Source organism: Vipera berus (assembly GCF_964194415.1).
Source record: "Vipera berus genome assembly, chromosome: 2".
Taxonomy (NCBI): Eukaryota; Metazoa; Chordata; class Lepidosauria; order Squamata; family Viperidae; genus Vipera; species Vipera berus.
This window is the reverse complement of record NC_138203.1, coordinates 261852970-261873825: the sequence shown is the minus strand read 5'-3', so window position 1 is coordinate 261873825 and position 20856 is coordinate 261852970. Positions and strand designations below refer to the sequence as shown.

General features: G+C 42.7%; 1 protein-coding gene across 2 annotated transcripts; it reads right to left on the bottom strand.

The window, feature by feature from the left end:
• Positions 1-349: 349 nt before the first annotated feature.
• LOC308661878 (uncharacterized protein) lies at positions 350-8147 on the bottom strand. 2 transcript variants are annotated; one of them, XM_081317096.1, is made up of 4 exons: positions 8064-8147; positions 7887-7954; positions 6174-6303; positions 350-4226 (listed from the first exon to the last, which is right to left on the bottom strand). In XM_081317096.1, exons 1-4 carry the CDS (start codon positions 8143-8145, stop codon positions 1582-1584), a joined length of 2925 nt encoding a protein of 974 aa, XP_081173222.1. In that variant the 5' UTR covers positions 8146-8147; the 3' UTR covers positions 350-1581. The 2 variants fall into 2 exon arrangements, with proteins under 2 accessions (XP_081173222.1, XP_081173223.1); XM_081317097.1 differs by lacking the exons at positions 7887-7954; positions 8064-8147 and having other exon boundaries at positions 6017-6280.
• Between the last annotated feature and the right edge of the window lie 12709 nt (positions 8148-20856).

The window sequence follows — 20856 nt, the reverse complement described above, 5'->3', positions numbered from 1 at the left end:
AAGTACTAATTCTCCTTTAACTGCAAGACCTGAAGATTCCAATGGTTTGAAGAGATTCTTCTGGATTTGTAGGTGACAATGCAAGAGGGGGAAAAAGAGAGATTTAGCTACAATTAGTGAAAGAAAGAATGTAGATGGAGAGAAAAAAGGGTTTAAAAAGAATTCAGTTTACCTCTCTGCTCTTTTCAGTCTTACTGTCCAGTTTAACACAGAACTGACAATTAAATAAAAAGCTTCAAACATGAGCTTCTCAAATCCTTCCAAAAACTTTCACGTGTTAATACATTTTTAAAGCAACTAAAGAGTTTAATACATGAGTATAATACATGACTCGAACATAACCACAGCATTGATATTTAATTTTATTTAAATCAAATTGACTTCTTCTCAGCCCTCATCACACTATAAAATAGCAAAATGCTTGAAAAAAGATTGCACAATCACTTGTGGGGCTTCTGGTCATTCTGGCTTCGTTTTTGAGAGAGGAATTCTTCATCGTTTCAGTTCTTCCCAGACGCTAAATATTGATGGGCATGTGACAATTCCCTCATACATCTTCAGGCCTTGGAATGAATAATGTTCCCTCTTTCTCCATAGATACTGGTTGACTCAGGTCTCAGTTGTACACTGAGAATGCAAATTTGATTACATTTGGGATCCCCCAGTTCTACACCAAGGGTATACATTTGATTTTTCTTCTATTTTTTCATTTGTGCTTAAGGAAGCAGCACCTTTTGAATGTCTTCACATCCTTTTGAGAGCTATGACCAAGTGGGAGAAACATGTTCTGTACCAGCCTACCGGCCCTGCAGAAAAGGCAGGGACAACCCCTTTACAAAACGGCAAGAGGCTGGAACTAAGCCTGCCAAATTTATTGACATAAAACAGAGCAAAACCAAACACGAACCATGAAACAGGAGCTATTCAAACGGTTGCCTTCAGCCAACCAGCCCTCCCACACATTCCCCTTTTAAACAGTTCAAGGTGTGGCTTCTCTCTGCCTCCTTCTGAGGTGCCTCATTGCCTTCCTCTGTTTATTCCTGATTGACTGCCTCCTGCGTCGGGCGTCCTTGAACAGGGCCAGCTGTGGGTCATCTTCATCCACGCTGTCAGGCTCTGCGAAGCATCAGGGCTATCCTCTGCAGGCTCTCCAACACCCCCCTCCTCCTCCTCTGAATCGTCCGACCCAACTCCCGAACCCACAGGCTGACCCTGAATGACAACAAAACAATTGGGGAGCAGGAAGCGCATATCTAAAAAATAAAATAAAATGAACCTATACACACATAAATTCAAAAACTTATAGATAATAATTATAATGGCACATGCCCATTGTTTTTATTTTCGTTACTAAATTCATCTCTCTAGCCTTCTAAGTTAGAAGGATGAAACAGAAAAAAACCCCAACCCTCTTTTCAGAATTCAGTCTGTGTAAATTGGAAATCCGTAGACTGAGCTCTATAATTAGCATACATTCTCACCCAAATGTATGTTTGTTTTGGGAATTGACTTCTCACATCTACGCATCATGTTATGGGAAGTAAGAGTATGGTGTCGGCCGAAGCCCTTTCCACACTTCATTCATTTATATGGCCTCTCTCCCGTGTGGATTCTTTTATGGGAAATAAGATGACCCTGTCGGGTGAAGCCCTTCCCACACTCCATGCATTTATAGGGCTTCTTCCCTGTGTGAATCCTTTGATGGCATGTACGGCCACCGCTTGTCCTGAAGCCCTTTCCACACTCCATGCATTTATAGGGCTTCTCCCCTGTGTGAATCCTTTGATGGCATGTAAGTTCACTGTTTGTCTTGAATCCCTTTCCACACTCCATGCATTTATAGGGCTTCTCCCCTGTGTGTATCATTTGATGGGATGTAAGTTTATTGTTTGTCTTGAAGCCCTTTCCACACTCCATGCATTTATAGGGCTTCTCCCCTGTGTGTATCATTTGATGGGATGTAAGTTTATTGTGTTGACTGAAGCCCTTTCCACATTCCATGCATTTATAGGGCTTCTCTCCTGTGTGAATCCTTTGATGGCATGTAAGTTCACCGTTTGTCCTGAAGCCCTTTCCACACTCCATGCATTTATAGGGCTTCTCCCCTGTGTGTATCATTTGATGGAATGTAAGTTTATTGTGTTGACTGAAGCCCTTTCCACACTCCATGCATTTATAGGGCTTCTCCCCTGTGTGGATTCCTTTGTGGGAAATAAGAACATTATGTCGGGTGAAGCCCTTTCCACACTCCATGCATTTATAGGGCTTCTCTCCTGTGTGGATTCTTTTATGGGAAATAAGATGAGTATTTCGGGTGAAGCCCTTCCCACACTCCATGCATTTATAGGGCTTCTCCCCTGTGTGAATCCTTTGATGGCATGTACGGCCACCGCTTGTCCTGAAGCCCTTTCCACACTCCATGCATTTATAGGGCTTCTCCCCTGTGTGAATCCTTTGATGGCATGTAAGTTCACTGTTTGTCTTGAATCCCTTTCCACACTCCATGCATTTATAGGGCTTCTCCCCTGTGTGAATCCTTTGATGGCATGTAAGTTCACTGTTTGTCTTGAAGCCCTTTCCACATTCCATGCATTTATAGGGCTTCTCTCCTGTGTGAATCCTTTGATGGCATGTAAGTTCACCGTTTATCCTGAAGCCCTTTCCACACTCCATGCATTTATAGGGCTTCTCCCCTGTGTGTATCATTTGATGGAATGTAAGTTTATTGTGTTGACTGAAGCCCTTTCCACATTCCATGCATTTATAGGGCATATCTCCTGTGTGGATTCCTTTGTGGGAAATAAGAACATTATGTCGGGTGAAGCCCTTTCCACACTCCATGCATTTATAGGGCTTCTCTCCTGTGTGGATCCTTTGATGGGATGTAAGATGACTCTGGTTGGTGAAGCCCTTTCCACACTCCATGCATTTATAGGGCTTCTCTCCTGTGTGGATCCTTTGATGGGATGTAAGATGACTCTGGTTGGTGAAGCCCTTTCCACACTCCATGCATTTATAGGGCTTCTCCCCTGTGTGGATCCTTTGATGGACTGTAAGATGACTGTTTGTTCTGAAGCCCTTTCCACACTCCATGCACTTATATGGCTTTTCACCTGTATGGAGTCTTTTATGGGAAATAAGAACATTATGTTGGGTGAAGCCCTTTCCACACTCTATGGATTTATAGGGCTTTCCCCCCGTGTGAATTTTTTTATGGGAAATAAGATGACAGTGTTGGGTATAGCCCTTTCCACACTCCATGCATTTATATGGTTTCTCTGCTTTCTGAGTCAATTGATGGGATGTAAGATGACAGTGTTTCCTGAAGCCTTTTCCACATTCTATGCACTTAAATGGCTTCTCTCCTGTGTGGATTGTCTCATGGGATACTAGATTACCATGTTGGGTAAAGCCCTTTCCACACTCCATGCAATTATAGGGCTTCTCCCCTGTGTGGACACTTCGATGAGATATAAGATAACTGCTTTTTCTGAACCCCTTTCCACACTCCATGCATTTATAGGGCTTCTCCCCTGTGTGGACACTTCGATGGGATATAAGATAACTGCTTGTTCTAAATCCCTTTCCACACTCCATGCATTTGTACGGCTTCTCCCCTGTGTGGATCCTTTGATGGGATGTAACTTCCCAGCTTGTTCTGAAATCCTTTCCACACTCCATGCATTTATATGGCTTCTCTCCTACGTGGATCCTTTCATGGGATGTAAGATGACCTGGTTTCCTGAAGTCCTTTCCACACTTCCTGCATTTATACAGCTTTTCCCTTGTGCTTATCCTTTTATAAACAGTCTTATTTCCATCCTCAGTGCATTTATTTGGCTTCTCTCCCATGTGAAATCTTTTCTGTGACATAACTGAACAATTTTCTTGAGAAAGTGTGAAAGTCCAATTGTAATTTTTTCCATTGTCTTTGGATATATAATCTTGTCCTTTGCCTTGGGATAGATAGTGCTCATTTATATCTGTTATGTATTTGAATAGTCTTAAACCTTTCCCAATGTATTTTTTCTTTATTTTTCCTCGTTGATCAATAAAGTCCTGCATCTGAGCATCAATGGAAGATGAGCTTTCTTTATTCCAATTATTTGAAGTGTTTCCTTCCTGCCTTTGGAATCCCGTCTGAATTGCAGGCTTCTCCATTACGTCTCTTTGTTTGAACACTTTCATTAATTCTCCAGCGACTTTATTGTCATTATCATTATCACCTTCAAAGGAAAAGAGAAATGAAAGTGATAGAAATGTTAGGGAAAAAGATCACCCTGTCAGAAATCATATTACAGATAATCCCTGAGTTACAAACCTTCCGTTAGTGAACGTTCGAATTTATGCAATAATCACCCAGTAGTGTTTACGAAAAACTCCTGAAATTACGAATGTTTCCACACTACGGCAGTATTCACCCTTACGAATGAATGCAGTAGCACTGCAACATTCACCCTAGCTATTTCCTCCCCCCACCCACCCCAGTCTCCCTAGACACTAGGTCTTTGGATATGCACCTTTGCTTTCTTGGCTGATCTAGGCCTTTGGTGCTTTCATAGAAAATGGAAGCCTAAAGTAACGCAAGATCACGTGCGATCAGTAATGTGAGATCTCACACTACTGATTTCGAATGATCTCACAGTAGTTTAGGCCTCTTTCTCTGCAATAGAGAATGGAAGGTTCTGATTGCCTCTGGAGGCCGAATCTTGGCATCAGAGGCCTTTTCCAGGCTGCTGCTGCCCAAAAAGGAGGCCAGGGGATCTACAGGAGTCCACCGGCAGAACAGAAGCCAGGGGCAGTGGCCATGTGGCTCGAGTTCAGGGTGGGGGAGAGCAGGAGATAGGCACCACAAGCATTGTGAGAGGTCGGGCACCCATTCTCTGCAAAAGAGGATGGGTGCCTGAACTCGCAAGATATTACAGCACACAGGAACTTCCATTGACTCTCCTATCCTTGTAAAGCAGGAACCCGGCAGAGAGGAGATGGATCTTTCAACGTAAGTCAACCTGCCACGGCAGAAATGGAAGTGGAAGCATGAGATATCTTTGTGAATCGTGGAGGCCTTGGGGGCCTGTTCCATCACTAGGCCCTCCATGGCCTTCCCCTCCCTGAGATACTTCATGTGCAAATAATGAACCGCCTATTTGCCCATGCATTCAATTAGCAAATATGTGGGTGAAAGAAGGTGATATTCTTCGAGGTATAAGATTTATTCCCATGAATTTTTGAGTTACGAATGGGCAGTCTCCATTATATTCGTAACACGAGGACTACCTGTAATTGCCTTCAGGTATTTTGCCAGATTCCAATATATTGTATATTTGTATAATGGTTTGGTATAGAAATGATAATATCACTATTCGTGAGGCATAAAAACTTGTAAAAGGCTGTGCTGGACCAGTATGTAACTCTGGTCCATTATGTAGCTAGATTAGGAATTAAGAACTGTGTTAGAGCATTTAGCATTTAAAAAGTTAAACGCTGTCTCCTTAAGAGATGGCCTCTGGGAAATGTAGTCTAGTTGTTAGTCCTATATCTAGTCAGTGGGAGGAGCTTCAAAGTTTATTACAGGATGTCCTGCATATGTGCCACGGTGTCTAATCAAGCATCATGCAAGCATCTATTGGCATCCGTAACCATGCCTAGGTGAGATGGAGAATTATTACTTTTTTACCTACGAGAATGGACAGATATGACTATGACCGGATGTATCTACTGCAAAGTAAGTCCCTGCTTAGAATTCCTGGACAATAAATATTTGTTTAAAACCATTTTCGTGGAGTTTATGCTGTCTGGATCAGAACTATAATGCATCTCGGTTCCCGGTTCCAGAATAAAGCCATTAAGTCAAAAAACGTGAATGGCAATTCTTGATAGGACTGATACAGATGCATCTGGGCCAAAATATTTGAAAACTGTTTGGTAAAGTTTAGTATTACTGCAAACCAAGGAATTACTTTGTTACTAATATGTTTAAATAGAAATAGAAAAACAAATAAAGATTGCCATTGACCTATTTCCTTCGCAGGTGCAGTGGAACAGCATGACTCTTCCTTCTCCCTCTGAAGAGAGGATATCTATTTGGAGATGATTTCATAAGAAGTAATCCGTGGCATCTGACTACAAAGTGTCTTCCTGAACTGCCTGACTGCAGAATAGGAAACCCTTACCAAGAGAGGCCACGTTCTTATAATTATCCACCATGACTTCCCAATGCAGCGTTTTTTGGTGAGGATCCAGCAGAGACCACTCCTCCTCTGAGAAATACAAAGCCACCTCCTCAAAGGGCAGAAGACCCTCCTGAAAGGAAAAAAAGTACAGAACAGATTGAGGAGGGACTATAGGATCTATCCTATTGTTTAGAAATTCCCAAAGCAAAGCTATGAACTAAGGTAAATGGCTATGCTTAGTAGGATTCCATAGTTTAGGTGAGAAAGTGGACAGAAGAAAAAACTTTTGATTGAAGATATGTTTTAGACAGGTTTCATCAACTTGAATGATTTTGTAGGATTTTCAGTGCAATTCAGTTAAGTAACCCCAATTTCCTTTTGGATCAACCTCAGGATCCTTCTGGATTTACCAAATATCCAACCAGCCAGCCAGGATCAATTCATCCATCCTCAATCAAAAAGCACTCAGTGTCAGGAGACAATCAATTGGCAGGTGGCCCTTGGAAAACCCACCAATCAGTGACATTAACTTGTTTAACCTGGGTTTAAAGGCATAAATGTCTCTGCAGAGGAAGGGATTCTTTGTAGAATTTTATGAAGTGGCTAAGAAGGAGCCATCCTATTCATCCTCAACGCCTTCATGAAAGAGCTGGGAGAGATCAGCCATGGATCTGTATTGTGTGCCATCAATATCCAGAGACTCTGCCCCTCCTTCGATTGCAAGGAAACTGCTAGTAGTCTGAGCCATTGACTCGACAGTAAATAAGAAAATGGAGAACATTTTTTGAGGAAGGCATTTCTTAGCCTTTGCAAAGCTGGATAGTTTGGCCTCCAAATCCAGGCACAAATCAGGGGATTAAAAGGTATTTTGCAAGCCAATAGGGCCTTGATTATATGCTCTTTCAGAACAATTTTTATTTGGAGGCATTTTTATATGGCCACTGTCCTGGGATTTTAAAAATCTTTCTTCTTAAATCACGTATTTTCTTATCAATGATGGTAAATAAAACTTTTAAAAATGTTAATATCCCGGTGTGAATATTAAATACTTTTGAGGATCCTTGCACAAATGCAACTCAAAGAATTACAGAAAGAATGGGTGCCATGAAAATATCTGTAAAACATTATTTACTGAAAGGTTGGGAGAATAATTACGGGAAAGAGTTTTGTTTTTAAAGTAGTAGTCTTAAAAGAAAATCCTAAAAAAATCCCCAATCAAAAGCTGAGGGGACAATGGAAGAAGACAGTAGAGATAGTCCTCTACTTACAACAGTTTTTAGTGAGTGTTCAAAGTTACAACAGCACCAGGAAAAATGGCTTATACCCAGTTTTCACACCCACGACTGCTGCAGCATCCCCGTGGCCACATGACCAAAATTCGGATGCTTGGCAACTGACTCATATTTATGACGGTTCCAGGGTCCTTGGGTCATGTGATCACCTTTGTGAAGTTCTCAGAGCAAAGTCAATAGGGGAGCCAGATTCACTTAACAACCATATTACAAACTTAACAACTGTAGTCATTGACGTAACACATGTGGCAAGAAAGGTCGTAAAATGGAGCAAAGGTCAGTTAACAAATGTGTTGTTTAGCAACAAAAATTTGGGTTTCAATTGTGGTCATAAATCAAGGACTACCTCTACTATGTACATCAGCTGATTTCCTGAGGGAAAAGGAAAATACAAATCTAGTAAATGAATGTTTACTCTTACCTGAGCTGGAGGTTCAATCATGGTTTCTGTTCCCCCAAAACAAAACGTCAACTTCCTTCTATTCTGCCCTGTGAGGGAGATAGAATTTCAAGAAGCATGATTAATGAAATGCTATAGAAAACACAGAACATAAGAAATTTAGGATTTATCAGAGGAATGGAAGGACCTTATTATTACCTCTTGAGGTGTCCTGATTTGGATCTTCCTGAGAGATCCTCCTGAAAAACAGTTCTTGAGGGAGATTTGAAGGATGCCTCATTCTTTCAGGATCTCTGATGTCCATTGTAAAGGACTTGACATAGTATGAAGGAGAAAAGAATTAATGGTCATCAAACATCATGAAGTGCTTTTTTACTGCAAAGCTCTCAGTATCGATCAATTAGGCTGAGAAGTAAGAAATAAATGGCTCTGCAAGATCTTTCTTCTAGAAAGGATAAGCAACTATAGAAAGATTAGTGAAGCATGTCCACATAGTGTGAATGCCAGGGAACTCTGGTAAGGAGGTATTAAGAATTTGAATATGTTGATCCAATGGCAAATAATTTTGTGTATAATATAATGCCTGAACAACAGGAAGATATTTGGGTGAAAACTTTAAAATTTCTATTAAATTATAATTTGGAACAATTTTTTTTTAAATTATGTATCAATTCTATTTAATGCATGATAACCGGCCAAAGATGTATAAAGGAAATTCAAATACATGATCAAAATATAAATGTAAACAAGAAACCTTTTTCCATTTTGGTGGACAAACCAAAGAAATACTGGTGTAAGATTTATATTTTACTGCAGAAGGTTCTCAAAGTGGGTATAAAAACAAAACCAGGGACTTTAATAGACAAAGAGATTGAAAAACAATCTCAAACTTTGCTGTTTTATATGTTGAGAGCATTAAGAATGCTTTTTGCATAAAAACGGAAGGATACGTTAATTGCCATAATGGAGAAGTTGCTGGAAAAACTGACGGACCTAGCAGAGACAGCAAAATTAACTGCTTTAGTTAAAGAAAAGAACACATCCAACCTTGTTTCTACTTGGAAATCACTTCTGGATTTTTATCTTGGGATAAAAAAAAAAGTTATAGAATGGCTATATTAAGGATGGAAAAGTAGAAGTCAGAGGCTGTCATGTTACCATTTTATTTGACTGCGGGGGAACCTTTACCTTTACCTTAAAGAGTCAAAGTCAATCTTTTTCCTTTTCCCCTTTACCCTATACGTCTTTCTCTTCAATTCCCACCAGTTCCTACTATTTTCAGTTTTTTGTGTTTTATATTTTGATAAGCTTAATGATATTTTTAAAAGGAAACAAAAATTTGAACTTATTGTTATATTCAAGTCCTTCTGGGCTCCCAAGAGGAAGTCCTCTCACCTGCAACTCAGCCTGCTCCTTCTTCTCTTCCGCCTGGCTCAGGAGGAAGCCTTCCACCAGGGCCACCGCCTGGGAGCTGCTCTCTGCTCCACACTCCCGCACCCAGCTCTCCATCTGCAGGGGCAGAATGGCCAGGAACTGCTCCAGAACAACCAGGTCCAGCATCTGCGCTTTTGTGTGCTTTTCTGGTCTCAACCATTGGCTGCAAAAGTAGTGCAGTCGGCTGCAAAGTCCTCGGGGACCCTCATCCTCCTGATACCGGATGCTCCTAAAATTCCAGGACTGAAGTGGGGAAAGGATGGTTCCATCGTCCAGGATCCTCTGGCCAGTTCTTGCCCAGATCTCCTCACCGATTCCAGACTGAACACTGGAAGGGCCTTTTCCAGTTCCCCCACTTGCTAAAGGAAGGCTCGCCATTCTTTCTCCGTCCTGTAACACAAATCCAAATGAGTTCAAGGAAAACAAATTCTTTTTCATTCATAGCAATCTTCATCTAGCCATGGGAATCAGAACATGCCATTAACCCTCTTTGCCAAAGAGATAACTGTAGGAAGAAAAGTCTCTATCATGGTTCCTCCAAGCGGGGAATAAACATGGCAACTGCTTTGGGAAGAAGGTTCTAGTTTATTCCCCGCTTGGAGGAACCATGATAGAGACTTTTCTTCCTACAATTTGGCACACCAAGATGGGACTCCAAGCTAACCTCTCCAATGGACTGAGACTGGTAAGCCCATCCTGCCGGCAGCAGACCCCTTTGTGTCTGTGGATGGATTTTCCAGGCCCTGCCCATGTGGAGTCAGGGTAGTAAATGGAGTTTTGGGTTTGAGCTCAAGGGCTGCTTTGGAAAGAAGGTGAAGGTCAGTACCTCTAAATTTTAACTTTAAAGCCCAGGGGGGTAAAAGAAATGTGTGTATGTTTTTGTGTGTGTGAGTGAGAAGACCCTTTTTCCAATCACAGTTGGATTTTGCTCCCTCTGGCCTTTCCTAGCCGCAGAAAGGATCTGTTCGAGTTGCAGACCCTGGAAAGTATGGGGGTTTGGCCAGAGCGCAGGACCTTTTGTTAAGGAAAAGGGAGAGACTGTGTGGAAAATGGAATGGAATGAGAGAATTGGATTTGGGCAACTAGCTGGTTAAGCCCTGTAAGCAAAGCAAAGTTAGGAAATTAAGCCCCGGGCAAGGAGCGTCCCTTACCTCTGGAAAGCAAGCAGAGGTCCTCCCAGACATTTGAAGTCTGCAAACAGTGGTGGTGAAAAGTGAAGGTAAAGCCGGTAAGAATGTCCCGTACCTTCTGCAGGGGAGCAGAAGGTCCTCGACAGACCCCTTTTTGGTCTGAAACCATGGTGGTAGATGCCTAAAGGAGCGTCCCAGTACTCTGTGAGGGATCCAGAGTGCTCTTTGGGTCCCTTTTTGACCCAAAAACTGTGGAGGTAGGCGGAAGTCTCACAAGGAGGCTTCAGTGCGCCAAACCCGATAGAACCAAGGGGGGATTCTAGTTAAAGGGTCGAGATAGGCTTCCCGGTAAAGCTTGCTTGAGGCCTGGGACGGGAATCAGCTACCCGTTTAGGCAGGTATGAAAAAGAGGTAGGTAGAGAAATTATATATATAAAGAAAATGGACTTTGCTAGGGCTTTGCTGGGAAACCAATTGGCTAAATAAAGGTACTCAAAGGGAAAATAAGAAATAGTGCCTCTCTCTCTCTCTATGCAACCACGTGGTATGTTTAAAATATGTGCCTTCCCTAATTTAACTGAGATTTATGGTGGGAATGACTAGGATGTGTAAAATTAAGACTTCTGTTTCATTTTCTGTTCTCTTGTCTTTGTGTGTATATGTGTGCCAAAGTCTTTGTGTGTGAGGTAAATGTGACTGACTGTTAACTGTCTCTAATCCAAAGAGAAAAGAATGTTAAACTTCTGCTAGAAATTCTTCTTAAAATAAGCTACCAAAATGAAAATACCCTCACTCTGTCTGTCTGGCCAACAGACAGAGTGAAGAAAAATGTGTTTGTTTGTTTGTTTTTCTTCTCTTTCTCTCTATGTACTCTTAAGAACAGCCCAAAGTTAGCAGGAGGGAATGTTTTTAAGTTCATCTGCTGGAAAAGTTTCACTCTTGCATTTAATAAGAATGATAAAGTTGGAAGGGACCTTGGAGGTCATGTAGTCCAACCCTCTGCTCGGGCAGAAAACCCTATGCCAACTTTATCAAATGCCTTACTGAAGCCCAAGTAAATTGTATCAACAGCATTCCTCTGGTCCACTAATTTTGTCACTTGGTCAAAGAATGCGATAAGATGTGTTTAGCATGATCTGTTTTTGACAAACCCATGTTGGCTTTAAGTAATGACTTTGTTTGCCTCTAGGTATTCGTTGATTTGTTGTCTGATTGTCTTTTCCAGAATCTGCCCAGGTGAGGTCAGGCTGATAGGTCTGTAGTTTCCTGGATCTATTTTTTCTTTCGTTTCTTCTTTTTAAGAGGAAAAAAAAGGGAACTACATCAGCTCTTTTACAGTCCTCTGGTAGTTCCCTAGTGCTCCAGGATGGAACAGCCTTACTTGGATACTGGCTAACATTAATTGGACGTTACAAATTACAAACCTGGATGCACTGAATTAAGAGCTAAGGCAGGAAACAACTCTTGAAAATGGGCAGCCAGTGGTTAGGTACAGAGGCAAACCATGGCTGTGAAGATTTTTGCGAGCAATGTGCAAATCTGACTGGAAGCTAAAGGTGACATCTAACATTTGAAAATAATTGGCACAGAATATTGGTAACTATAAATTTCTTTTCCACCTAATTTTTGCCCTGACTTTTTAGAACTTTATGGGCAGGAATCTTTTTTCTGCTGCCTCCATTAGTGTTTTTCTTTTTGCATTAACAATTTAAACTTTGCTTACCGAGTATCCCTGATCAGACCAATTTTAATCTTGTGCCAGTAAGTGTGTCATTGACACACTTAGGGCACAAGGGGGGGGGGATTGTGGGACGTCAGCTCCCCAGAGAAGGAAATATTAAAAGGGCAGGAAAATATATTTCCTAAAAGGATCTTAAAAAGGCATGCCCAGTTTTTCTTAATAGCCCCAAGTCTCCCTCCCCCAAGCAGAAACCAACTCTATAGAAATGCAGATATAAACCATTCAGGGAGGTTGAAACTAAGAAGACTTCTAAAATCTACATACCCCTGCCCCAGGGAGGTGGGCTGGGACAGACAACCAGCAAGAATCCTAGAGTGGCACACCTAGGCTCAGGACAGAATACGTGACAAAGGAAACACAAAGCTTGAGACAGGAAATAACTCCAGACAATAGAGTCCAGGGGGTGTAAAAACCCACTACCCACATGTGCTCACCCCTTCTTTTCCTGTTGGATCCATCTTTCTGTCTGCCTTTCCTCTGCAATAAACTACAGCCTTCTTCCCAAAGCAGTTGCCATGTTTATTCCCCGCTTGGAGGAACCATGATAGAGACTTTTCTTCCTACATAAATTTCTCTCTAAAGAAGATGAACAAATGACCTCCTTTTGCATCTCTCTGATAGAAAATGAATTCCAACAACTAGAAAGTAGTGGATTGGATCGTTCATCGATACTCCTCCCCATAGAAGGAAGTATTTTTCTGGCCTGGTAAACTGAAGACATCAATCAAGAAGATTCAGTATATTTGGCATTTTGGATCATTTCTATATTGCTTTTACTCACAAGGAAAGACTTGCTTTTTAAAAATATAGATCTACATTTACCTATAAGCAGGGTTCACGCAGCATACAAAAACTCAGAACAGGTTAACAAAGCATGAACATTCAGTTCACAAAAAATGTAATGCCATTCAATTGCACCTGGATTAGGATGTTCCATTTCTCTTCCTTCACACAGGAAGGCAGGTTCACACAATGTGTCCTAAGCACAAAAAGGTCAATCAGATCCAGGGGCTCAGTTCACATGAAACACAAAGGCTTAAATGCACAAAGCTTAACATAATCATCTGTTTATCCTCCTAAAACAAATTGAGCTTCAGAGGAGTCGAACCTAGTTTACTGTCATCCAGCACAGAGTGAGAACGTAGGCACAATCTTTTGCATTTTCAAACCTTTTCTTATTTCCTCCTTGAGGTTTGCCATGCAAGCTCTCCCTCTACCCAGGAGCTTTCCCAAGAAATGGGGCATGAAGGACGATCTAGGTCCCCCCCTTTCCTTTCTGGCATCTGGATTTCTTCCTGAGGGCAACGTACGTGGTCTAGACTAGCACACACAGAGAGAAACATACACACAAACACAGACAAACAACCCCCTTTCTCACCTGTGCCTCTTTCCTTCAAGACTTCCTTGCAGCCTTTTAAACCGCCTGCGAAGTTCAAAGGGTTAAAGAGGGAGAGTCCAGCATCCTAGAAAGGCAAGGCTTACTGACGTCACTTCCTTCCCAACCGGCCACAGCGGCCCAACGCTGAAGTGCGTGGAGTCCCTTTCTCTTTGCAGAGGCCGCCCTCTGGTGGATTTTCTGTGAATGGAAAGCGCTCCTGGAACAAGGAGAGACGGAGCATTTCCCATGCGGGGGCAGGAGGGGGCGCTCACGTTTCCCTTGATCAGGAAGCCGCCTCAACCTGCTTTAGGCAATGTTACACTTCCGAGTGTTGTATTTAAAGTTTATGGTCACTCACACTCTCACAGCCCTGGGAAATAGCCACACTTTTTCACCCACACACTGAGGCACAAATGGTTCTTTAAAATACAGGGAGACACAGTGAATTTAAAATAACAGACGTTTACTGGTACAACATATATATTTGTTCTTTTTCACAAGTACACACACACATCCATGCTCATCCATACTGACCTAAGTCCTTCTGGAGTAGGCTGGCTGTCACTATCCATAGGGACAGAAGCTGCCAGCTGCCAACTCTAGATGAAGAGGAATTCAAAAAGTGTTTGTACTTCAGGATCTTTTCCCTCCAAAAAATTCCTTGCTTTTTGCTGATTCATCAGATGACAGTTATTCTTGTTGATTTTCAAGCCTGGTAGCTATTGGTGGGATTTGGAGAGAGCTTTCATCTCAGCTCTTGTCCAATTTCTTTTGTCTGGATTGAGTGATATTTTTACTTTCTTTCCTTAGTGACTTAGTTCCTTCTTATCTGTTGCTAAGATGAGAACTTGGGATGCATCTCTTCCTTCTTAAGTTCAAGAGCCCTCCCTTCACACTGGAAGAATCTGGCCACTTATCCTGGCCCTTTCTGGATCTCTTTCCTTCAAGAGTTCTGCGCAGCTCAAATGCTCAAGAGAGTGAATACAGCATCCTAAAGACGCAAGACCATTGTGTTGCCTTCTCTTTGCAGAGGAGCCCCTGGTGGATTCTCCGTGCAAGGCAGGTGCTCATGCAAAGCGGGGAGAAAAGGTACATTTCCCATGAGAGGCGAGGAGGAAGGAGGCTGATGTCCGCCCTGAGCAAGAAGCCTTGTGAATCCATGTGCTTTTGACAATATAAGACTCCTCTCCAAATATCTATTTTTAAGAACGATTCTGTAGAAACCACACCCCTGAATAAAGGTAACGGGGGGATCAAAGGAACAGACACAAAATGGAATATAGTGTTCCTTGTACTCAAGAGGGTCACAATAATGCTCTCTTCGTTCTGCATCCCATAAAAGAGATCAGTGGGAAACTTGACAGGCTTTCAACATTCTGTTATTATATCTCACAACAATATCACAGAGCCCCAATAGGCTTTGTGGTGCCCAATTCTTGGCCTTGCTTGCCTGAAAGGGCTGGTACCCTCCCATTGGAGAGATCCTTCAAGGAAGCAAACTGTTGAGCTCCTTGGCAATCACTTTCTGGCCAGGTTGCAATGTAGACATTGCAGTAGTTGCACTTATGCATCATTATGGAAATATCTGTCGAGAGATATATTTATTCTGTGTGTGCTCCGTGGATGTCACAAAGGTGATTTTTCAAGAGGCAGCTGGTCTTTCTTGTTTTTCTTTGGAGACATTTTGCTTCTCTTCCAAGAAGCTTCTTCAGCTCTGACTTACATATTATCATACCTAGTTATAGAGCAGGATGGTGGCTCAGTGGTTTAGACATTAGGCTTGTCAGGTGAGAGCATAATGGTGCTCTGTGACACCATGCTGGCCACTTGACCGCAGAAATGTCTTTTGACAGTAGTGGCTCGATGGGCTTGAAACGCTGATGAGCACCGCCCACCTACCAGAGTGAAATCCACAGGGCCTCCTGTACCCAGTTAATAAACACGTCTCTAGGGAAAACTGGTGATGTGGTGGAATTGCTGACCTAGAGATTAGATGGGAAGCAACAGAAGGGTGATCTCTGTAAGATGGAGTAGTTTTGAGTTTATAGGGCTCATGATTCCAGGGAAATTTCATCTTTGGGTTTGATGTATCAATGCATGATTCAGAATTTAGAGTTCTACCTCCTAGACTCACTGGGTGGTCCTGTTCATCAATTTTTAGCTAATTGCAATATGGTTTTTAATAGAAGTTAGGTTGCACAAAAATGAGAAAATCCATCAGAAGTGACGGCCCTCGGAGATGTAGGCAAAGGAACCTGGATGAGACATAAACTACACAGCAGGACAAAAAAAAATTAGGCAAGAAGAACAATCTGCAGAACAGGGTTTAAAATTAGTTGCAATCCGAGTAACTTTCTCAGTATAATTACAACCTTCAACTATTAAATTTCTTTGGTTCTTGTTTAATTAAATAACAGTCCTCCCATGGATATGTTGTAATCTCGTTTTGTGCTGTTACATCAGCCATAAAGTATTATGCAGTGCATATTGTGCTGCCACCATGTGGTTGTTTGGGAACTACAACATTTATGTTAATTTGTTCAGCAAACCCCTCCCATTTCTGACGTACCTCCTCTTTCTTCTTAAGCCTGAATGTTCTATCCCTTCTGGGGCACCATTCACATGCGGTCTTCTCTCATGGTAGGACAATTACTGTCTTTGACCTTGAAATACCGTCCATTTCATCATCTACTACATCCTGTCTCCTATAATCTTCTCTGCATGCAAATAAAGGTCCTTGTGGATGATAAAAAGGTAATTTCTGGGAGTGCATCTCACTTCAGACAATACCCTCACCACCATGAAGTAAAGGAGAAGCCTCTTGACATCATCCAGGCATCTGATGTTATCCCCATCACATGTGATGATAACTTAGGCAGCACAGTGTTTTATGCCACACATGATGACAAGAAAATAGCCATGTCAGTTGAAGACAGAGAATTCATCAACATAATGGACACTGAATTCTCCAAATATGTCTAACAGCTGGGTTGCACCATTACCTCTTCATGCCTCAGGAGAAAGCACAGCTGAGGTCTTCAATCTTCAAGATCCTGACAACGATCCAGAGATTTGTCCTGACATCAAGACCCTTCTCACCAGATCTGAGCAGAGAGCCATCATTGACTGTCAATGCTTTGAACAGTTCTCCAACTGGACAAAGCTTGTACGCATTATTGCAAGGTTAGTCCATATTGCACAATGCTATCACACCAAATCTAGTGACACTGAATGTCAAGGCTGGCACTTCTGCCAAAAACCTCTCTCTGCAAAAGACAACTGCCTCTGGAATCGATGGAAGATGGAGTGTCTTTCTCTTTTGCAAGGACGCAGAAAATGGCAACATCAGAACCCCAATCTCCAAGTTGGAGACCTTGTTCTGCTCAAGGACCAACAAGCTGAAAGAATTGAATGGCCCAAGGGACTCATTGTGAAAGCTATTCCCAGTGATGATGGGAACATACGTAAAGTGGAGGTAAAGGTTGCAAGGCAAGGCACCATAAACTTTGGTCAGACCCATCACAGGACTTGTCTTGCTTTTGCCCCTTGAAGATTGAACTTGTCGCCTTTCCTTGTTGGATCCTGAGTTCAAGAAGAAAAGTGATTTGAACTTTAATCTAGACTATTTGAGGCCTGAAATTGCAGTTGTTATTGTTGCAATATATGCATGTTCCTCTTTTATGTCTTTCAGGTCTTGAAGACAACAAGCAAATCACAAAATATTTATTTGCATTTGAATAACTATCATAGGATTATATAGTGGTATTTTACAATACCAGACGGGGAGTGTGCTGTTACATCAGCCATAAAGTATTATGCAGTGCATATTGTGCTGCCACCATGTGGTTGTTTGGGAACTACAACATTTATGTTAATTTGTTCAGCAAACTCCTCCCATTTGTGATGTACTTCCTGTTTCTTCTTAACCCTGAATGTTCTATCACTTCTGGGGCACCATTCACATGTGGTCTCCTCTCATGGTAGGACCATTACTGTCTTTGACCTTGAAATACCGTCCATTTCATCATCTACTACATCTTGTCTGCTGTAATCTTCTCTGCATACAAATAAAGGTCCTTGTGGATGATAAAAAGGTAATTTCATGAGTTCTGCTATCTGGCAAAGGCTATTAGCAGTGATAGTATCCACTTATACAGGCCAGGCACAGGGGTCTCAGCAAGGTCTCATCGTTAAACAACCGTCAGAGTCGTTTCTCTTATTCACTTTCTCTCTTGCATTCTCTTTTACCTCCTTCATTCATCCATACTAGACATAATTCTTTTTTTCCATTTGATCGCTTATTCCCTTCACTTTCTGCAGACTGACCATTGCTTCAGAATTCGAGACCCTTCTTGGATTTTCTAGATTTAAGCATGCTAGGACGACAGAGAATGAGGTGGCTAGATGGAGTCACTGAAGCAGTAGGTGTGAGTTTAAATGGACTCCAGAAGATGGTAGAGGACAGGAAGGCCTGGAGGAACGTTGTCCATAGGGTTGTGATGGGTCGGACACAACTTCGCAGCTAACAACAACAAAGGACCTTTGTCTCTAGTGGGCACAACCATCCCAGGAGGCAACCTCAGACTGCATATCAGCAACAGTTGCATAGGTTGATGTACTCCAAGTTTCTAGAGGAGGGCCCCTATATTACTTTCTCAGTCCCAGCACAAACTACTTTTCTTTTCTGTTCTGGCTGCCTCTTGGCCCTTCGGATTATATATAATTATTATTGGTTAATTGTTAATATTTAACCTCTGCATCTTTAACTATTGTAAGTTCACTGGCCCTTACTTAAATTTGAGATACCATTCAAAGTTTATTCAGGCAACTCAAACTGAGGCTTCTTGAGGAAACAGTGCTTTAATTGATCAAAGCAAACAGCTGAGTTGCAAACAATTTGGAACCCTGTCAGACTTACATCCAGAAGTGCCACACCTTAGAAAGTTAGTAGCATTGCTTTATAAACTTTGTTAGCCAATGAAAATCAGACAACAGAGCCATTACATGCTAAGTGTTTAGAATGTGGCTCAAGATCCCAAAACAAACAAAGTCACTTGGAATTCCAGCAACAAAGTTTTATTTAAAAAGAAGCATTTGCAAAGGCTTGGTGAACTGAAACACACACACAGGCGTTCAGTCACACCTTAAACAGCTGTTTGATTCAGTTTTATATCCTGCTCCCGATGCAGATTCCCCCCTCCCCTATCACACTCAACGCCCCTTCCCTAATCATCCAATAAATTATCCAAACCGCCTAAAACCACTGTCCCTCTCATGTTCCAGGAAGCTCCTTTGTACACATATCTATCACCATCTAATTTTCTATTAACCAAGCTCGGCTCCTATAGTTATTTCTGTATTTCCTCTGCTTGTGGTTTAGGTTAGCTACAACTACTTGTCAGAATTTATGACTTTCAGCTGGCTTCTTCTATCGATCTTTAGACTCATTAGAAATTTCTGAATAATAATCTATTCCTTTCATAAAGAAGATATCAATCATTCGTGTACACTCCCTTATTCCTTCCTTCAGTACATCCCATCCATGTACATGTTTCCCACACTTGTGTGAAATTTGTCCCTGACACAAATGCTGATTATAGAAGCGAGATAGAAGTAATTAGGCTAAACAATTTCTTTTTGTTCCAGTTACAGGACCCTTCATTCCTCCCTTTTTAATTTTGTAACAGAATGCGTTCTGTTACTTGGTGACCAATGACATATATTCCTTTGTTATAGTCAGAACATTGGCTGGCTTATGGGGTTTATCACTACTTACAGAGGATGCTATGACCATCATCCCTGAGAGGGTAGAAGCAACTGTTCTTTGGATAACAGGAATCAAACATGGCAAAACCAGAAGACCTCAAAAAGCTAACACAACCAGAACTTTGCCAATCACCAAAGATCTCTCCAAGCCAGCTTGCGTCCAGGGCATCTGTCCAGGTTTCTGAAGAAGCTGGGTGTATTTCCTCAGCATGCAGGCAGCAGTGTGTAAAAGGAAAGCCAGAAACCCCTTGTTCTGTTCCCCCCTCCCGGAGCACAGACAGACAAGCAGGCACGACTCGCAAGAGTTAATGCTACAGACTTTAATTAATTGCCTACTGATAAGGCCTTGGCAGAAAATAGGCTCGTTACCTCAAACTTCAGCTGGAATGAGATAACGTCCAAGCAAACAGTCCAATCAGCAGATGTACAGAACCGTTGCCAAGAATTCAGACCAAAGTTTCAAACAAGAAGCAGAGTTCCAAAGACATGACCAGAAGTTGTTTAAACTATTGTTCGTCACAAAGTTCTGAGAGCAGCCACACCCCCTTTATACCTTATGGGGTGTGGCTCAATGACTCAGCTACTCCCTGGCCCTCCTACCCAACCTACGTTGCTGCAGATGCTTGGCCCTGCGTCTTTCTCGAGGGTCTAGCCATGACTCATCTTCGCTAGACTTCTGCAGCTGTTCGAGCACCGGCTGCTCCTCTTGGGCTCCCGATGGAGACGGAGGCCTTGCCAGAGAGGAGGGCCCCAGAGAGGGAGGCCTTGCCAGTTCCTCCCCATCATCCTCAGAGTCCTCGTCCTCGGTTAGGACAGCCGCGGGGATCGGGGCCACAACGCTATCCCCCACCGCAGGGTCTGATGGTCGGGATGCGGTCGAGATGGGAATTGTTCATGGAACACCCGCACGAGGTCAGGGGCGCGAACTGTGGAAGCGTCGACCCAGGAGAAGTCTTCAGGCCCGTACCCCTTCCACTCGACAAAATATTGGAAATGCCCCTTAAGCCACCGGGAGTCCCGAATACTGGCCACCTCATACTCTGCTGAGCCGTCCTGGCCGGGTGTAGGTGGTGGAGCAGGAACCATCAGGCATCGGAGGGAACACAAGTGGCTTCGGGGACCAACAGGGATTGGTGGAAGACTGGGTGGATCTGCATGGAGCGCGGGAGGGTCAACCAGTAGGCCACAGGTTGATGACCGCTTCGATCGGGAACGGGCCGATGTATCGATGGTCCAGTTTCTTTACCGTTCAGTCGGTCGGGAGATGCCTCGTGGACAACCACACTCGATCTTCGACTGCCAGCGGTGGCGTTGCCCGTCGGGAGCGGTCGGAGAACCATTTATAGTCCTCCTTGGCCTGGATCAATTGGCGCCGTACCAATTGTTGGGCTGCATGCAACTCAGACAGGAAGTCCTGGGTCTCAGGAACCAAGGAATGAGGGAGCCAGAGGGAAGAGCCAAGGATGGTACCCCACGTTGGCATGAAACGGGGTGGTCTGGGTGGAGGTGTGTTGGGAGTTGTTAAAGGCAAACTCCGCTAGG